Source organism: Synchiropus splendidus, chromosome 1 (assembly GCF_027744825.2).
Source record: "Synchiropus splendidus isolate RoL2022-P1 chromosome 1, RoL_Sspl_1.0, whole genome shotgun sequence".
NCBI classification, from domain to species: Eukaryota; Metazoa; Chordata; class Actinopteri; order Syngnathiformes; family Callionymidae; genus Synchiropus; species Synchiropus splendidus.
In genome coordinates, this window is record NC_071334.1 from 16,700,341 (window position 1) to 16,721,037 (window position 20,697).

The 20,697-nt window shown below is 41.0% G+C and overlaps 1 protein-coding gene and 1 long non-coding RNA gene across 3 annotated transcripts in view; one reads left to right on the forward strand and one right to left on the reverse strand.

The window, feature by feature from the left end:
- LOC128766859 (uncharacterized) overlaps window positions 1–9,044 on the reverse strand; it is a 37,613-nt gene extending 28,569 nt beyond the window's left edge. The window contains exon 1 of one of the 2 annotated variants that reach the window (XR_008416029.1): window positions 8,963–9,044. This is a non-coding gene — a long non-coding RNA (uncharacterized LOC128766859). Of the gene's footprint in view, window positions 1–4,530; window positions 5,203–8,962 lie in introns of those variants that run through there. The other variant, XR_008416028.1, reaches the window with a different exon arrangement.
- Window positions 9,045–14,991: 5,947 nt separating this feature from the next.
- On the forward strand, window positions 14,992–19,522 carry tmem161a (transmembrane protein 161A). The gene is made up of 11 exons (XM_053883264.1): window positions 14,992–15,091; window positions 15,480–15,583; window positions 15,802–15,885; window positions 15,978–16,069; window positions 16,138–16,294; window positions 16,368–16,583; window positions 16,659–16,802; window positions 17,165–17,278; window positions 17,360–17,534; window positions 18,245–18,341; window positions 18,472–19,522. The coding sequence occupies exons 1-11, from the start codon at window positions 15,089–15,091 to the stop codon at window positions 18,774–18,776; spliced, it is 1,491 nt and encodes a 496-aa protein (XP_053739239.1). The 5' UTR covers window positions 14,992–15,088; the 3' UTR covers window positions 18,777–19,522.
- Window positions 19,523–20,697: the final 1,175 nt, after the last annotated feature.

The window sequence follows — 20,697 nt, forward strand, 5'->3', positions numbered from 1 at the left end:
TTACCTTGATGACCTTCCTCACATCTTCCTGATCTATGCTGCATGGCTTGCTAGCATGCTGTCCCTTCTACTGGTGACAGCCTGGAAATACACACCAATGTAGTCTCAACAGAACAAGCAGAAGACCATGGTTATTACTCCATCATTATCAAGTTTAGCTTTGGTGCGCAAACTCTGGATTCAGTAAAATAGCTCAGACGGCCGCTAAGAGTTGTTGAGCTTGACCCAAAGACTTACACTACTGAAGTATTTCTTGTGAAACAGATATTAAGTTACCAACTGTATAAACTGTGCCAGTCATAGTTCAGAGCAAGGACGTGTGGTGACAATGAGAAATCTTAAGGAAGCTCACTGGTGGAATGATGGTAATGTATATTTCCATGGAACTACTTGCCAAAACATTTGAGCAAATCATCAATGATTTACTAAACTTATGTATAATATTTGGAAAATAGTTTTGCTTTTGTTTTACAGCATTTTATCTGGACTTGGAGTCAAAATAAATCGTCTGCCTTTTTAGGTATTATAGTGGCTCCCACTCATTATTTTCGGCATATTTGTTTTCATCTACCCAGTTTTATAGAACTTAGACTAAACATGTCTTCAATGACCATTTTTGACTTCCTTTTTTAAAGGAATGTGCTAACACTGGATAACATAGCTCATGCTAGCCACAAACCAACTGCAGGACAACTTGCATCTGGGATAAACCTTCACAATTTAAGATAATAAATAACGAAATACTAGCAATAACATAAACACTGCCAAAACTTATTCACTTCTTCGTCCACAAATGAACCACTGAGATTGATTTCAATGCTATGACTAATGGATGTGGCTACTGCTAACCACGTGACAGCCACGAACCGTCCAATCAGACCTCTCCTTCCGCTGCAAAAACGTGCCTGTGTCCGATTGTTTTCAAGAGAAAAACATCCAATATACACTGCCTGACATACAAGCAACGGCACTGACCACCACATACCAGAACCAAAACCAGCACAGTGCCCATACTGATGCCAAGCATCCGGTCCATCAATCACCATCCTCAGCATCATCATCCTCGCTGAAAAGAGTCCGGTGGTCACCTCGGACAGCCCCGGCCAAACAAACCACAGCTCTGTTTATACATTCAGTGGGACTCCGTCACCAGAATCGCTCCACGGGAGGACGAAGGAGTCGCTCCTCGGCGCTGCGTGGACCCCGCCGCCTGTCCTCCGCGTAGCCAGCATCCGTTCATTCCAAGCGGGGCTCCGGCAGCCTCCATCGCGCCGGTGACAGCTCGGTTCCGATGTGATGTCAGAGGAATTAGTTTTTACTTTCGGTTCTCTAGCTTTATGATATTACATTAACTCATACAGCTAGATAACCAAAGAGAAAAACTAACCCATGTCTCTTAAAGGGGCCGCAGCGCGGAGCTGCGTGTTGTGGTGGTCACATGGAGACATTGCAATCTCTCTCCCCTTCCCACTCTCTCTCTCTCCCTCTCTCTCCTCACCACATCTCGGCACTTCACTTAAACACGACGCTGACCGCGCTCGATGTTTGTTTAATGTCACTGTTATTTGTCCAATTAAATGGCGACTATCATTTTACACGTTCAAGCGCACCTCAATTGCCGTTACATCCAAAATACACGGCTAATATCTCGACTTCAATTCACAAAAAAATAACATTTTCAAGTTAGAGTTCAAGAGCAACAGGCGTTGTACCTAACCCCCCTTGTTTCTCAAATATGCTTTCGCCCAAATATCGCCGAGTTCATGCTCTTGTTCCACATGAAATGGATGTTCACGCTATATTGTGATCCATTTAGCACATAGATATCCAGCGAAGACAACTGTGACCGCTCAAACAGGGATCCCTACCGTCAAGGAGGCTGCACTCATTCTTCACAATTCCACCCCTAAAACACCTTTTCACAGCGATCCAGATCTGCCCAAAGATCACGTGCGGTTGCGTGGATACAGTGGAATGATGACAAACAGTTTGACGATTATAACGACTGACCTCGTGCTGCAATATGTATTATAATATCATGATAATATATTATAACTATCAAGTCAGTTAATTCCATCAGATAATGTAACCAGTATTACAGGATCTCATCTTCATCCGAGTAGAATAGATATTTAAGAGGATTTCAACAAACCACGTGGTCAAAGTACTTACGCACTGTTGACTTTATCATCAGGGAATAGGTAAAAGACGAGAGTTGTCCTTAAGCTTCGACGTCTCCTTAGTTCTCCCGCCTATCAAGAGCCTCGGCTGCGTTCGCACGCCTGTTTAAGAGGGGAATATTTGTCCCCTGTGAGAACACGTCCTCTAAGTGCCAGCAGGAAAGACGGTAAAGATGGAACAGGGTGGAGGAGTGAGTGGTGGGTGCCAGGGGGCGGAGGGCCGCCAGAAGAGGCCCCGGGGTCACGGTGCCAGAGGAGGCGAGACACGTCCTCATATTTTAGCATATTTATTGCCACACATGGCTGAGCTCTGCTCTAACATCTCATGGCCTACATTATCATCGTCCACCCAAACACTAAAATGAAGATACATTCTCGCATGTTCAGATGATGACTCTGAATCCGTAAAATATTTAGATAGGATTTGAAGAAATACGTGGATCCATTTAGAATGGTTTGAAACAATATGATTTTTTTTTTATAGGTAAACATTCTGTAAGTACAGATACGTGTCTCTGTGTGTGTGTGTGTGTGTGTGCCAGTGAGTGTATGTGATAAATGCATATTTAGACAGCATACCCTTAATAATATACAATATTCTTTTCTATTTCAGTAGTGAGAAAATGAATGAATCGGAACACTATAGGCTGATTGTGTCTTCGTGTGTAGCCAGGCATGTTAATGAATGAGTCACAACTTCTATTTAAAGTGATAAATATTCCCAATAATATCATTATTACTACAATAATTGCACGTTTAAAAATGAGTCTAAACTAGATACTAATAGTACAATGTTATTTTTTTTTACACACACTCAGATAGTAAAAGGTGTGTGTTAGAGTTGTGTGTGGGTGTGTGTGTGGTGCGTGTGTGTGTGTGCGTCTATTCATTATTGTAATATATAGATTTATAATTACTCTTTAATTCCATGGAATATAAATGTGTAAAATACTATCTCATCTGAGCACGCCCCCTGTAGCGTCACTTCCTGTCATATTGGCCGTACAGTAAAGCGACATCGACCCTGACTCACTGGCATGCGCAGGTTGCTCATCAAACACATCAAAAGCCATTTTGAAGAAGTGAGTTTAAATAAAGTTTTAACTACCAACAAAGTTAGGAACTTTACTGAAAACGCGTTCTTTCATGAACGATTAGAAAGATATTTATTCCACTCGAAAAAGAAATAGTCTCTGTCCTTGGTGCTGAAATCAAACTCTTTGACGACCTTTTTGTATTCGAAAATTCAAATCGCCCGTTGCAAATAAATATAATAATTTAAAAAAGCAATTATTCTATATTGTTGTGGTAATGGTTAGTCACTGAAGCTCGAATTCTATCTTTCATGTCGTGATTTCAAACACACCAGCAGTTATTTGCTTCCCTACAAGATGAAGCTGAAGTACAAAAATTACATTTATATTAAATTTCTGATGATGATAATATTAACTGCTAAATTTTCTATTTGCTGATGCCGGCCATGTTCGGCCTATACCTGTTGCACTGGTACAAAAAGAAGGATGGAAGTATATAAATAAAGAAAAGGATTACAGACAGATATATTGATACATTGACATAAATAGTGTTTTTTGTTTACTTAATTCATTTATATATTATTGTTATTACAATCTTTCTTAATGACTGTTATAGCGAAGTGTATTGTCAAGTTATGATTATTATTACTAGTAGTAGTGGTAGTTCTAGAAATACCATTGTCTAAAATACCCAGGTAGCCACTATTTTTATTGGATTATTTGAACATGAGATACTTAAATGCACCAGGCTGACTGCAACTAAAGTGTCTTGTGTGTAACACTTAAATGCGACTCTTTTGTAGTTCCTATGAACGGTTAATTCATTTCACACATTTGCTGAGGACAGAAAAAAAAATTCCTGCAAACATGTGCGCAGATATAATAAAGAAAGCAAAATCAGTGGGGGGGAAAAAAGTGCAGATAAAGAATAGAAAAGAAAGTCAACATCAAGTTCAACAACGTGCTGGTGCTCATTAGCATCACAATGGTGTCTGGCCGCACACAAGTCTCCTCAACAAGAGACTGTGGCGTCAAGTCCCTCCACCTCCCAGTCGAGGGGACATTTTCCCAGGCTCTGCTAACAATCACACAACTGTTTGCTTTACAAACGGCGACTCGCAGGGGCCACTCCGGCCGCCACACACACCGCCAGGGACGGAGCAGCCTGCTGCCACTCATCATTAGTTGTGGCACTGGGACTTTACGCACCGTGACTGCACTTGCGCATTAATTGAGTCATTAGCGATGTAATAAAAATAATATTGCTGCAATTCATAAATAATTATGCCAACACTGGTGACGATGAATATACTTACAAGTGCTCGACAATGCCCGACAGTGACGGAACTTCTCCGCTGTATAGATTCCAGTCAGGAAAGAACAATCTCCTCTCCATAAAAAGAGACATCCACATTTCCCCCTTCAATCTCTGCTTCTTTCTCTGCTCCTTCACCATCCTGCTGTCCATTGTTCTGTTAGAATGACGCGCCTTCCCTCAGTAGTTGCGTCCTGTTGGCACAGTTGACGCACCGCCGGAGCAACGTGGATGCAAGAGCGCACACCGGGGTGGAGCGACGACTTCTTGAGTAGCAAAAACTGCAGTACCTCCCACCCTCCCCGAATAAAACTTCTGCTCCGGGCTGGTTTACGCACTTGAAAGATTTGGAACAAATTGCCAAAGGGATGTCACCATGATGGTCATCACGCAGACACGGTCACGCCTTAGCAGGTCACTTCATTCCCACAGAGAAAATGACGCGGCACTCGCCTGCCGAAACCTGGTCAGGATGGACGTGATGAGTGGAAGCCCTCACTCGTAGAAGGTCAACAGCAGAAGGTGCAATAGTGATGCTGCCGCATCCTCCGGAGCATCATCACCAGCTTTACGTCCATTCATGCTTCTTTTGCCAAACAAGATAATCTCCATCGACTCGCACAGAGAAGAAAAACACGGAGCACAGTGATGTGAGACGAATTGCGGAGGGTGAGCGCTCGCAGTGGACTGATGCTGCTGCAAGCACCCGAGCGGATCTAGAAATGAGCAGAACCTTGTGCGTGCTGACGTCAGGGGCCAGGAGTGTCCACTGGCCAATCAGCGCAGGTCTGGATCCACCGTGAGACCGATCCGACTATTTTAACCGTCATTTAGTCAGTAACACATTTCCTTTGTTGTTGTGATTATTACATTGGTTAAAGTGCAGGAGAAAATGTAATATGGAAAACCTTCAGGTTAAAAATCCAAATGCAACGGCAAAAATGTGTGATAAACAAAAAAAGAGTCGCTTAGAGTTTCTGAGACTGTATGTGTTTTTTTCACTTCATCATGTTTTGTTTTGTTTTGTTTTTACCTTAGATTAAGGGAAAATAGATTATCAGATCTCAATTTGGCGGTTCAACTGTGTCAGCGTTAAAAGGCGACATCTATTGGTAAGAATAGATACTGCAACAAGGCCCGACGGCCTCCGCGCCAGCTCTAAATTTTAGTGGATAAAATGGTGACCTGCGTAAAGCCATGAGTGATAAATTGGGCAAACATAAAGTTAGTTAGAAATATTTTCAAGATTGAAGTAAGGGAAGTGTAGCAGTGTTATTTTGGCTTCAATATCACGTGTCAGTCGGCTGGTAAGAGTCGCGAAATACCGCTGTTCATTGGTATTTAAATGAAGATATTATATTAAATTCGTGTTGAAATACAAATACGAATTATTTTTGTGTACGAGCAAAACAATGCAATACTTGTTGAAAACATTCTGGGCCTCTAGTTAAACCACCAAAACAGTCCATCCATAAATCGTTGTATTTCGTTTTAACATCGAAATAAAAGCGTTATATTTAATTAGGTCATTCATTTAAATCGTCAAACGAAAGAAAGATTTCAACACTAAACGTCTTCATTGAAGTCACCCAGATCAGTTTGGCGCTGGGCTTTTCATTATTTTTTTTTTTTTTTCATTCATTTTACTAATACGAAGTAGTCGAGAATCTAATGTTTATTGTTGATAATAATAATAATAATAATGTGTGCGTTTAATATCACGTTACAAAGCCAAGCACACAATTAAATAATCCTGAATAAGTCATTTGCTTTTAAGTATCATAACTGATAGACATTATTTAAATTATTTTTAGTTTTTAGGATGCAGAAATACGTTATCATGCACAATGGAAATTTATTATAGCTTTCTGTTGACCATTGTTTTAGATGATAATTCAGTTTGGGTAATCTTAGTAAAATTTAGAAATATGTCTAAAAAAAAACATTTTTACAAAACTTTCTGTCATTCTGGTGCTTATTCTGTGAAAGAATAAGGGAGGTGATGATGAATAAGCAAACATAAACATACAAATAATAAATTACAGGAATGCAGTTTAAGTTCATCGATTTAAAGAGGAAAATGATGCACCCTCACATCTCATCACGCTATTCATAGTCCTGGCATCAGCAAAGGAGCACTTCTATTTGATATATATTTTATAAAGACTCATGTCCCAATATCATTGCTAAAGAAATTTACATTTGCAGGCGTGAGACCAATTTGGACCATTGAATATAAGTATATAAGAATGTATATATATATATATAATAATGTATATAAATTTATATCATATAATTTTCTGCTTCACACTCCTGTGTGACTCTCTCAGCATGAACACAATAAGACAAATTTCTATTTCCCGCCCAAAATTTGTGCAGTCTGCTTCCAGCTTATGACCAAAGGAGGTGAAGGACAAAAACCTGACTGTCTCATTCAATGGTCACGTTATGGTGAAAAACAAATCTCCCTGCTTCCAACTCCAACTTCATTCATCTCAGTCAAATTTGTCGCGTCGACACGTCAGACCACTCTGATCCCAGTTCACTTGTTAATAGCTGACCAATTCAAGTGGACACTTCTGGGAATTGTAATGGTCGTCGTTCAAAGCAGCCTGACCCGACACGGGACATCAGGTGTCAAAGGTCGCTCTTGAGGGCAAACAGGGCGCAATATTTGTCCTTCCTCTTGTCACGCTTTTAATGATGGATAATTGTTATAAGTTTAAAGCCAACAAAGCTTAGAAGAGATTTGAATATTGCATGGATATATTAGTAAAGATGTGAGGGTGAAATAGAGCATGAGGCAGATCAAGGTAATGGGAGGCATGAAAAGGCCAAACCAATTACGAACTAAAACTGTTCTTTTTTTTTGTTTGTTTTTTTTAATTCACTATGCATTTTATTGCTTGACTTCATCCATCGCTGTGTAACCTGATATACATTTCTAAAATCCAGCAGCTACAGAATTCACATTAGCAACAGTAAAGGTTTCATTTTTATACAACAGAAAAATGACTAAATAAATAGTTAGGGTAATAAAAGTCTTTTATTGTTCTTTGTTCTTTGCGTGATTATTCCATCAATTATTCAAGCTGTTATTGTGAGGTTGTTTTACTGCGACTAAAGCTTAACTTCCTCCATATGAGGAATGAATAATGCATATCATATTATTAAAGACAATTAAACAAAAAAGGTTCATAAACTTATTTACTGTGCTAATATATATTTTAATTACTAGTGTAGATGATGTTGCTTTTGAAACACTGCGCAACATCATCAAATATTACTCTAAATAAATCATTACTTCCAATATTATTTCCCTCACCAGGACGAGGGAGCTGGAACAGATGAGAGGAGGGGACACCCTGGACACTTTGTGAGTCAATTGCAGTGCACGTATAGACGGACAACCTCTCACTCCATCCACACAGCGTTTAGATTCATAATGTATAGGTTTTTGGACTGTGGGAGGAAACCAGAGTGATTTAAGTCCCACAGGAAGGAGTCATGTTTGTACAAAAAATTATAGCCCCAAGCTGAATTCGTACCAGCAAATGCCTTGCCATGAGTATACAGCTCTAACCACTGCCACATTGTGCTTCACCACATCATGAAAACTGAAGCCATGGGAAGCAAATGTATAACAAAAAGTTATACACAAAAACTTTTGACTGTTAGATCAGATATTAGTTGGACAGAATGAAAATAAAAGGGAAAAAACAAAACTAGTGATCATATAAAATCATTAAATTCTTAAGTATACATTTTATTTTTTATTTTTTCTTTCAGGGTCAAAGCTTGTGCCTCACTCAATGGCTACAATTTAGCCTGTCAGCTGAGTCAACAGGCTTGAAAGTTACAGAGATCTAAGATTCGTTAACTTGTCAAAAACCTATAACTTTATAATCTTGATTTATTTATTTACTGTGTTCAAAAACAATGAATAAACGCCCATTTAAGCATTTTAAATAGTTTTTTCAGTAGAAGAAAATGCAAAGTTTTCTTCTTAAATATCTATTTTCTTCTTTATTTAAAATTGAAGACACAGGTGAAACACAAAGCAAGCAAACAAAGAAACCCCAAATTATTTTAATTCAGATTATATCTCTTTCTCCTGCTAACTAGCAGCTACGCTTCAGAATTACTTTCAGATTAGATCCAATATCGTTGCTGTGAAGTGTGAGAGTGAGCGACTAAACCAGGTCAAGATCAGTTGACTGTGATGTGAAAAGTCCAGACCAGGAGCCCATCAGGCTGTTGTCCGAGAGAAAAGTCTTATTTGAATTCATGCTGAAGTGAAGAACTGTAAGTCAATCGAAAATGTCGGTGGAAATAGAGGTGGTGAGTCTTTAACTGAGCATAAAAAAAGATGAGGCAAACCTTACACATATATAGTCAAGACCAAATTTAAGGTGTTAAGAAGTCAAACTTACTTGAGCAGCAGGACTTGTGAGGCTCAGATGGAGCAGGAGATGTTGACTCACCGGTGGCCATGGGCAAACAGACTGGTGTCCCACCGCTTTGCTGGTTTAATTGGGAACAGGCTGCATTTTATGCTAATGAGCGCTGACATCAGTCTTAGCAGCCTCCGCGCCATAAAGGAGTGGAGCAAAGGGCCAAAGTCGCGCCTCTTTTCCCAGGCAACTCTGTCGGTCAAGTTCAAGCGCACGATTGTCATTTAAAACATGCTAATGCACGGAGCAAATTCATTGGGGGGAGAGGGAGGCTGGGGCAGAGCTGGACAGAATCCCATGTGTGATCACAAACCTCTTGGTAAAATATGTTGAAAACTGTGCTGCAAGCGAAGTTTCTACTTCAGATGTGTGATTGAGACCACTGTGCCCGACACAACTGTTTGCTAGTGACATGACGTCTCATCTCTCTTGCAGCCTTGTGAAGCTCTTACACTGACCGAGAATCCAAATTTGAGAGAAAGGGAAGGGATGAATGAGGACAGACCATGACATCCAAAGATCTGCATGCAAAGAAGCTCAAGAATTTCACTGGGAGTGGTTTTAACCAAAGACAGAAGATGGAAAGTAGCAATTTTCTGAGCGAGGTGTGATTTCAGCATCCTCCAATGGTTGGCAGAATTATGAGCCTCAAAGAGAAACAACACATTTCTGCGTGTCCATGATTCCAAAATGTGTCATCACAGTTGGAGCACAAGCCTTAAATGGAGAACACTCCAGAGAGAGGAAAACTAAACATGATCATCTGTTGAGGAATTGGTGGGAACTGTAGGTCAACAGAGTCATTTTGGCAGGTGACTTTTAGCATGAGCCTGAACTCACTGAGCAAAAAGGAATGACCACCAGTCTGAATCAAATTTATTTAATTTTATCTCACAGCACTGGAGGAAAGAGCTGATCGCATTTTCCCTTTGTATTCCTATCCCCAGCTAGGAAACTATACTGAGAGGAAATGATTGATGACTCAAGTGTGATGCACTTCTCAGGCAGCATAAAGAGCCAGTCCTCTGCCATTTTTGGTCATCAAGCAACATCCTGGAGACAGCAGCACCCATCCAGAGGAGTCCAGCACCATTGGGTCTGAGCACAGAACAGTGGTCAAACATGCTTTTCAACAACTGGTTAACTCTTCTGAATTACAGAACACATAACATAAATGAAATGCTATTAATACCTGCTGGGTCCATGTGTTCCACTGAACAACTACACATTACATTACATTATTATTAGTACACTTTTTCTGTTTCAACTCCACAAAATGTTGTTTTATACACTTAAATAGATTGCTAAACCAGCTTCCAAATCGATGCATGACATCAAACCATTATCGGCATAGTCAATTCTCAATGAGCATTTTGTCAGAGTGAAATGCACAAGACCAATAGATGAATTACTTTTTACTTGTTTTAAACCCATAGTCATCAGATTCATTTTTAAAAATCACCTTTTAAAGAGAATAAATAGTTTATATACAAAAAGTATTTTTTATTGCAGAAACAAGTGAATCACAAAAAAGAAACAGAAAACAAAACAAAAACAAAAACAACAACAACAGAAAAGCACACAGCTTCAATGGGGACCCAAGTCCGAATAATTTGGTCCTCATCCAATTTCCCATATTTCCTGACAAAAATCATCCATATCCATCCATTACCTTTACAGTTATTTTGACAAACCAATGCCATCGAACATCGTAACTGTAACTCATACTAACTGGTTCCATATTACATCCAGTAACATCCAGACGGTCCGGTCCAAATAAAGAACTGGCCTTACAAGTCTTGGAAACATTGCGAATGACAAAATATTTGGCAAACGGATCAAAATTGTAGAAAAGATTGAGACATTGAGGTCTTCTGTGTTGCCTGACAAATCAACCATGTGATAGTCTGGCGATCCTGACTCGGTTAAACTGAATTACCAGCATCCATTTGTGTAATTACTGTATCAGTGCACACTGATCCATGCCATCCACATCCAGAGCCTGTGTGAGGACGAGCCAAAGTTGCAGCTTACGCGTCTGGCAGCTGAACCGAGCCGAGCCTATTCGCCGCTGAATCTGAAGAGTAATGTCGTGTTGATCCACATCGAGCCCTCTGATAATATTTGTGTATTGTCGCTCAACTGTCGTATAAATTTGGGTGAACATTACGTCAACCTGTAAAACAAAATATGTAGTTGGCAGAGTGACCTTCATTCATTTTATTTATTATAATAAATAATACAGTATTTTTCCTTTGTCCAAAACAAAATAAAAAAAACAAGATACAATACTACACATGTAAATGAATAAATCGCTTAAAGAAATATGTGTTCAGTTGCAACGTGAGCTTTTAAAATGTTTAAAAAATATTTCCCTGGTCATTTTCCGCCTGGAGTTACATGCATGTACATGTGACTGTGTGTTTAAACAGATCTCACAATAACCAGCCAGGTTATTGTTAAGCAATTGCCAGAATGTTACAATAATAATAAATAAGTCTCTATCAACTTGTTATATGAAAGATTAGCCACTTGTTCTGGGTGCCCCCACCTCTCTGCCCGTGTAGCTGGGAGACACACTAGCCCTCTTGACCATCCATAAGGAAGAGTAGAAGAAAATGAAATATTGAATGACTGGTCACATGCGCCTGTTTGTTGCTGTGTGCTTTGTTTGTTCTTCCAGGAACAGTAAGCTCATCAGTGGAAGACGGGACCTTCGAAGCACAACGACATATCTCTGCTCTTTATTGTCTAATTTAAGACTATTTCTTCGTCACGGCGTCCTGCTAAATCGCCGTCTGCTAATTCCACCTCATCAGTCTCACTCACCTTGGAGTAAATCTGAGTGACAGGGCAGATCTGGCCCTGTAGCAGATTCCCACACTTGTCCTCTGCATTGCAGCAGTTAGGGAAGAAGACAAAAAGGGAAAAGAGCGGGGAAAATGAAGGGAGAAAACCACCACGGTGGGAGTTTCCTTTGACGGGGCACCGTCGCACCATTTGCATATATTCAAATCAAGCATGAATATCATGCATGAGGCCAAACAAAGACAAGCCAATGGGAGGTCTGCGTCCCTGCTGCAGGCTCAAGGGCAGTCGGCGGTATCCCGGCAGCACCCGGGGACAGACACTGTGGAAGTGGTGTGGGAACCAAGAGGCCCCTGAGCCGGCCAGTGGGAGGGGAGCCACTTGTAGCCCAAAGTGAATTAGCATTTTATTTGTGTCCATTTTCTTCAGTAATTTCTGTCCTGCCACTTCAGCCACAGATGGCGAACATGGCAGAGGGATTAGCATTTGTGTCAAACATGACGATGATGGAAGTGTTTTTCCTTGTCCAGAGCCAGACTTCTCTTCTCAGAGCGTCGTCGATGCCCTTACTCATCATGTTGATGTCTAAGCGTCTCGTTTCACATGCAAACAATAATAGTAAAAGCAACATTTCTTCAGCTGGCTGCAGGTCTGAGCACAGAAATGATGGTTTCAGTCACCCAGACCTTTCCACACAGTACAGTGCAGTATCTGTGAAAGCAGTGGAGAACAAGTCTACAACATGCTCTGAAGTGCTAGTGGCGAAAAGGTCAAATAATAAATCCATTTTTGTTCACTTGGAGATTCAATAATGTAGCAGGGCTTCACTGTTTTTTTTGCATGATGAGAAGACCACTTGAAACAAACAAGACATTCTAACCCAAGTAATGTCACACTCCACGTACAGCCCTCCTTCTAGTGTGTCCAGTATTTTTGATGGGATTGCTTTGCCATTTTTTGAGATTCAAAAAGAGTGGTCAAAGGCATCAATGAATGACATTAATTTTTATTTATGTAGCATGTATAATCTGCAAGTGTTAGTGCTTGTTTATGGTATTAATTTGTATCGATCAACACTGTCTCATCCTGGCCCTGGTGTTTGTGTACATACAGCATTTGTGGTGTCTGTAACACCATGAACAACCATACTGCTCCTTTATACACTGATACTACTACTACTACTACTACTACTACTAATGATAACAATAATAATAATTGTACTTCATACACAGTAGCTTAGATTGAACAATAAAGTAAACATTCTGCTATGCACAAGCTCCGCCCTTTGCATTATAGAAGGTACTGTATAAATAAATAGTCAAATCTGTTAGAAGCATGTACTATTACAACTGGAGTTACTGCCAGATAACTAGTATTTACTGGATAATGAACTGCATTAGATTACTGTTACCACAATACAAGAATAAGCACGACATTGAATTGATACATGTTTTATATATGTTTTTTTTGTTTTGACTCATTCAACACTCAAAGTGACTCAAAAGACCTGAATTTACAAATTGGGGCGATTTGTTTATTAATTATTTCAGTGATAATTAGTTAGTAATAATTGCTGATATAATACATTGAAATTGAGTGTTTGAGCCTGGAACAACCCAACAGATCCCCAGACGGACTGTGGGACATCTTGGGGATACTCAGTGAGAGCGGGCTGGTGGGATAAAAGCTTTGAAATCCTGGTAAATATATTCCTGTCTGGTTTTATCAGCCAAAGATTAAATCCAATTAATATTGAGCAAAACAAACCTTTTCCTCAGAGTAAGCACCTGCGGTTGAACTCTTTGGTTCAGCTGATAACACGAGGCAACAACAGAGGTCTCAGAGTGTCACAGAATTTAAGTTTAATCTGTTTATTTTCATTTGACCCTTTTTTTCGCTGAATTTAAATCACTCTCTATGAGTGCATCATCTCTAGTTAGTGTGTGTGTTGGCAGGCGTCTGCCTGCTGGTGCACATCACACCTCCAGAGCTGCTGCTTCTGCTGCTTAATCACACCAAGTTACATTTGATCACACTGAAGCATCATGCACTCCTGCACAAATTCGCAGCGCAAAGAAGCAGGCACACCTTCGGCAGGAGGGACTCCGCCAATAAGCTGAACAAGGGAATTCACTCATCCTAGTGGACCACCCAAAAAACATGGAGGCACATGCTAAACGCAGATTTGAATAATGTGAATGTGTAAAAGATCCTTGGAGGTTGCTCTGCAGTCAGAGGCGAGCGGCCTCCTGACCACAGGGATGAGCTGACATTATAATGCACGTACAGGCCACGGTTTGAATGTGGCGTGCGTGAGAGCAAGCATGCCACACAAGAAGGGGGCTCCTGTCTGAATCGCCGCTTTTTCAAAAACTCAACTTGAAACGCAGATGCTATTTTGTAGATTGAAGGCATAGTTAGGCAAAAAGAAGACACTGCAGGGAGAGAATGGGGAAAAGGAGCCTGGATGAAGAACGTATGTCAAGGACGAAAAGATATGGACATGTTGTCCATGCTCTCTGGTGTCTGCAGAAAATAATCACAAAGGATGGCACCAATATAACTATAATATATAACAAATAAAAGTAACTATAATAACTTTTTTTTTACAACTGACAACATAAGAGTCAAAATTAAGAGTACCAAGAGACCTTCAGGGGGACTTCAAAAAGAAGCATTTCTTTGAATAACTTTAACAGAAGATAGAAAAGTGACAATATAACAGAAGTTGAGCTCCACTTTCATCCATCTGTATTGTGACAAATTCATAATATTATCGCTATATTTCTGCTATTTGACTGTGATGGAAAAACAGAAAACGATTCTGATAGGAAATTCTATCAATTACAGATTATTATAAATATCAAATATTTATATGACGAGACATGTATAGACTAATGAAGTCACAGGTTATGCTGTACGACAGTTTAATAGCGTGAATTCCACGGCTAGAGGGGAAAATGTTAACAGATTTCAACATCCGTTCATGAGTTCATACTAACTTTATTCACAATGGTTCACATTAAAATACGCGCAAATATACGCAGTAATTATTTTATAATATAATTAAAAAAAAGTGTAACATAAATTTGAGATATTCCACAAAGAAACGTTTGCATGAGGCACTTGAAGTTCGTATTTACGAGGGTTGGAAAGCGCCTGAAAGCATCATGACGTCACAACCACATCCGGGCCACAGAGGAAAGCGTCACATGTCACTCCTCCAGCTGGAGAGGTTTTTGCTGCATGTGAGAGTCCGGTACTTTTCTCAGCTCACAAACTCCGTCCGAAGACGACATGGTAATTTTATTAACCCTGCTCGATCTGCCTACTTGTAGACAGCGTAAACTACGTGTTGGTAATTCAACAGTCTCGTGCATTTCGGCATAAACGTCTGTAGGATTGCTAATGCTAACGGTGTAGCTTACTGTGGCAGGGCTTCTGACAGGTGCTGCAGTTCTGCTAAATTTAGCTGTTTCGCCAGTTGACAGCTTTCATTCATTCTACTGTTGCTGTCAACTTGTGCTTCTTTTTAACCACCCATTGATTGCCAATTGAAATGTACTTGTCTTCAGTGAGTTATTGGAGAGATGTATCCAAATTTTTAATTCATACAACGTTTGCGTTCGTGTCATTTTTGTTGTGGCGTCAATTCTGCGGTTTGACGTTGATTCAACGTGTGTTTCAGGCGCTAATGGGGATCCAGTTGGTTGTCAGTTTGCTGACGGCCAGTATCATGCAAAGAATGGCACCACACTACTCTTTTGCTCGCTGGCTTCTTTGCAACGGCAGGTAAAGGTCCTGTTGTCTATCAGCAGGGCCAGGAGATGTCGGCTGAAGTCCTCACCTTTGCCCTTTTAAACTGCTGTATACAAGTTTATAAAAAATCACATGGATCCATGGATTGTTTGGACTATTGACCTATGTTTTGCATTTGAAGAAAAAAAACTGTATCTCAGAACAAACACTAGAAGTTGTCATGTCAATATGGTGTCTGTTGTTCCCATCAGTCTGTTCCGCTTCAAACACCCGTCAGGAGAAGAGCTGTGTGCACTGGCAGGAAAACAGCTGCCCAAACAGAACAGAAGAGACAGGTGAGACACCAGGGGGTTGTTATTATTTTATCTTACCAACACACATAAACCGAGTTAGCTGCCAAAATATAATGCTGTATGTGCCACTATAGAAGACAGAATGGAGAAAGCAAACCCCTCACTGTGCCCAAAGATATTGACCTTCATCTAGAGAAGGCTCCGGTCAACGCCATGGACGCTCTAGGTAAGCAGACTATTTATCATATAGATTTCACGCCATGTTTCTTTTAACTCATATTTTTCTCCTCTCAGTGCTGCGGTTCTTCTTGGAGTACCAGTGGTTGATCGATTTTGCAGTCTATGCCACTGGTATTTTTATTTTCACTGAGTGTTACTACACTGTGATGAGTGGCAGCAAAGAAGTCAACATTGGAGCCATCTGGTGTGTCCTCACTGTCTTCTTCGGACTGTATCCTTCCTCTGTTTAGATATGCTTAATATGTTAACTGATTCCATGTTTGAACTTAACCTATGTGCCACAGAAAAGCTCTCAATACTCTGATGAGCCACTACTTTCGCTCTGAAGAAGGCGGTGAACGCTCAGTCTGTCTTGCTTTTGGCTTCCTGTCTCTGCTGGTAGCCATGTTGGTGCTTGTGGTCAGAGAGGACTATCTGGAGTTTGGGTTAGAATCTGGCTTTTCTAGTCTATTTGACAACTTGGAGGTCTTTGCCAAGCAGCAGGGCTACGCTGACTGGTCGTAAGTGTCACAGTACAGTATTGATAGCAGAAATAGTGACCCATCGTGATCAGTTTTCACTCATGCATTTTTCAGAATCCCAGTGACAAAGCTGACGGTGAAGCTGGGACTGGCTGCTGTATGTGCTTACATTGGAGCTCTTCTGGCCTTCCCTGGACTGCGTCTCGCTCAAACTCACCTGGATGCTGTGCAGATGAACGCAGATCGGCCTTTCATTCAGTATGTACTGACTAAATATCCGTGAGTTTAATGGTCATAATCTCACAAGACTATCAGGCAGTAGAAATACGATCCACATTAGTAGATGTGTGTACTTTATTTATTATCCTTGAGGACGCGAGTAAAATGAAAATGCACTGTTCCCCATACCGTTCTACCGTAGTCTATAAAATCGGGTCCAAAAGCCTTGCTGGTTTTGGTGTCACACCTAAAAATGTAGATCACCTGTTCTGAGGATGTTTGATAAAAGTGCTTGCTCATTATTTTGCCGATGGTAGGTTGAGAGAATGAAATGTATTTAAGGTGTCCAGTGTTCTCTTTCCTCAAGTTTCGTGTAACTTTTAAATGGTCTTCACTCACAGACTCCTGCTACACCTGAGTTTCCTGTCTCCAGTCTTGGTTCTGGTTCTGTGGGTGAAGCCAATTGCTCGGGACTTTTTGGCCAAAGCACCGTTGGGAAAAACATCCGTCACTCTGTGAGTGTTCTGGTTTGGTCAAACAGCAACAAATGCCGGACCGGTGGTGGGTCTGGAGATGACTGAGGAGTGTTCTTGCAGAGTGTCCAGCGCCGCGTTCGACAGCATGCGCCTTTGGCTCATCGTGGTTCTGTGTGTGCTGCGGCTGGCGATGACCCGGTACCATCTGCAGGCTTATCTCAACCTCTCCCAGAAGTGGGTGGAGCAGATGAAGAAGGAGGCTGGCCGGATTGCTGCAATTGATATTCAGAGAAAGGTGTGACTCATTTAAGCTTCTCAACCGGACGTGGGGAAAGTCGAAACAGCCTTTTGCCTGGATTTACAGTATATGGAAAAGAGCCAAACCACAAAAATAATTTATTTCTACTAGATTTCTGAAAGTAAATAATTATTCTGTTTTCCTTCCCCATTGCTGGTAGTTATGCTTTTAGTAGTTATGCTGAAAATGTAAAATTAAATATTAAACGTTATGTCACAATATTTCCTATCCCTCAAAATGTTGAAAATAAAGTTAAAAAAACAGATTTTATGATTTATCTATAAAAAGAAACAATATGTAATCAAGCAACATATTATCGATATATTTATATTTATCATAATGGTGTTATAACACATTTTCCTATTTTAATCCTTGTTTTCTAACACTATAATCATAAAATTGTACTTATGTTCCTGACCTCTGCCCATTGGCACGACGCCCCGACCAACTGTCACAGTATGCAATGTGGCCCTTTAGGAGGTGGAATGGCCCCGCCGTGTTATGAACCAATGGTTACATCTTGGTCTTCTCTTTCACAAACACAGTTCTTGCGTCGCCCATCTGATTTTGTTAGTCTGTTGTTCATATCACAGAAAGATATGAGCTACAGATACGCTCCTCTTTGTGTCGATCATACAGTTCAGATTTTCCAAAGAAGTCTCTATATATGTAATGATGCCTATTTCTTTCTCTCTCTCTTGCGCCAGGTCACTCGAGTGTTCTGCTACCTGACAGTCGTCACTCTCCAGTACATGGTTCCAATCCTGCTCATCCTCTTCTCCACACTGGCCTTGAAGGCTCTTGGTATGTCAGCTGCTGCTGCCACCTCGTTCATCTGGTTCATATAACACCCATTAAACAGGAAATAAAAAAAACAAAACAATGTCACTGTTGAAATGACTATCTGAAATTGTCCTTTGCAATGTTCTCACAGGAGACTTCTCTTGGAGCCCTGCTGCCATGGAAAGCCCTGGAGTGACCCCAGCTCTAGTGATGCCCACTGCTGCCCCTGTTGTCTCCCCTGGTTTTGATGACGATGAGGAGGGCACGGAGTACATGGAGGAGGACATCCAGGTCACAGTGGCCCGTCTGTCAGAGACCTTCACGGCGCTGCGCGCTGTCCTCACCCCTCTCTTCTTCAGAGGTTTCTTTGCTTTCCTGACTTGGTGGGTTGCTGCCTGCCAGCTCCTCAGCTCCCTGTTCGGTATCTACTTCCACCAGTACCTAATGCAGAGCTAAATGAGTGACCTGACGTGGGTGCAGTCCACGTGGTTCTGGTGTGACACAACCATGGTGAGGTTAGTGTTGAACTGCAGCGATGAGACCAGCAGGCTTCTGGTGTCACTCATTCATCCGTTGAGAGACCGTCGGCCAATGATCGTCACGAGTTGATGCAAGTCTTGATTCCTTTTGGAATGAATCTGATTTTACTGTGACAATTTTACCTGATAATGCTCGGACTCCTGCCTCAGTGCTGTTTGTGTTTTTGATATTTTATGTATGAAACTGCACCCTTTCCTGTGGGAAAGAGATTGTTTTTATTTATCTGGGAGGTTGTTTCCTGCCCCTTAACGCTGGCCTACAGACTCAGTCTGAGCCTTGAATGCAAGCTTGTCAACACGTTCTCCAGTGCCTTAGTGACAGTTTAGGTCGGCTCCGTCGTCTTAGTCCCTTCATTACGCTTGTATTTTACTGAACACTCTTATGGCCTGGCTGTTGACCTGGCTCATACTTGAAAATAATGAAACACTTACAGGGTCATCGTTTTTAAATTTGAATTATTTAAGTCAATAAAAGAAACAAACTACCATGTAGACATATTTGGCTATTTAGATTACGAGGTAACCTTGAATCTAATGCTCTGAAATCCTGATACTGTGATTTGTAACTTTTCTGTTTGAATGCATGGTGTGCCAATATTTGAGTTTTTGAACCAGTTTTCTTTGAGTGTGTGAAATTGAATAAAAATATTTATAGTATTTTCAGCCGCCTCTGAGTTTCATGTGCTTTTCATATGCTCTGATGGAAGGAGCTGCGAAAACCCTGATTTTCATGACAATTGAAGGTCACGCCCTCTCTGCCTGACCCTGTGAGAAAATCATTCGGTGATGACTTCGAACCCGTTCACCCTCAGACTGGGAAGAGATGTGTCTGACAATGCATGGTCGCACTTGCAGGATTCTTGTGGACATTTGTAAAATGCATACGTCTCTAGTTCAAAGTTAGTTCAAGGAATTACTTGGATTAACTGAAAGAGTTGATAACTCAGTTTCAGACCTCACAGGCAGTGGACTTCAATTTGTTCTTGATTTGATACTTAAAAATTAAGAATACAAAATTACAGCGAGATATCACAACAAAAAATGTTTTCTAAGGGTCCTCAATCTCAGTGATGAATTGTTCGTGGAAAATATGAGTTTTCTATGGAAATAATTATGCTGTTATATGATTTTTATTTTGTGGAAAATCAGACTTTTCATGTGGAAAATATATAATTTGAGAGTCTTACGAGAGTTTTTGTGTTGCATCCCACGTGAAAAGACTTGGTGGTCCAGATTTGGCCCCTATGCCATGGGTTTGAGACTTCTATATAAGTTGATCTGACATTGTCTTTAAAAATGTTCTGTGCCCTACAATAACCAAATCACATGACACAGTCCACGCTGCATGTGTGTACATGCTGTTGGGTGGAAAAGTCCTGCAGCGCCCATCCAAATGACTGCAGCTCTGTGGACATGAGGCCTGTGAGAAGACGAGGTTGTCTGAGACTATAACGTGACATTAATTTGTCTGTGACGGAGGCCTGAGGGCCCTTCAGGTCTGCTCTGCCGCAGCAATCGTTGCCATAGAGACCAGGATGTTTATGCATGTGTCTATGCGTCCAAGACCCAGACATGGCCTACAGACTGGGCCGGCCTCATCCCAGGGGAGCAGCCCAGACGTGACCCCTGTGAGAGTCTCTTTTCATTTTGGGAGGCCAGACAACAGAGACAGAGGATGGAGCGAGGACAGACTTTGAGTTGAGATGGGAGAAAAGTCAAACACAGCATCAGGGAGATGAGGGCTGTTTCTGACATGAGACCACCAGCTGTAGAAATGACTAAGGTGTGGAGTTCAGTTGTGTCTGCGGACGGCAGAGGCCTCGCAGGCGGGACGTGAT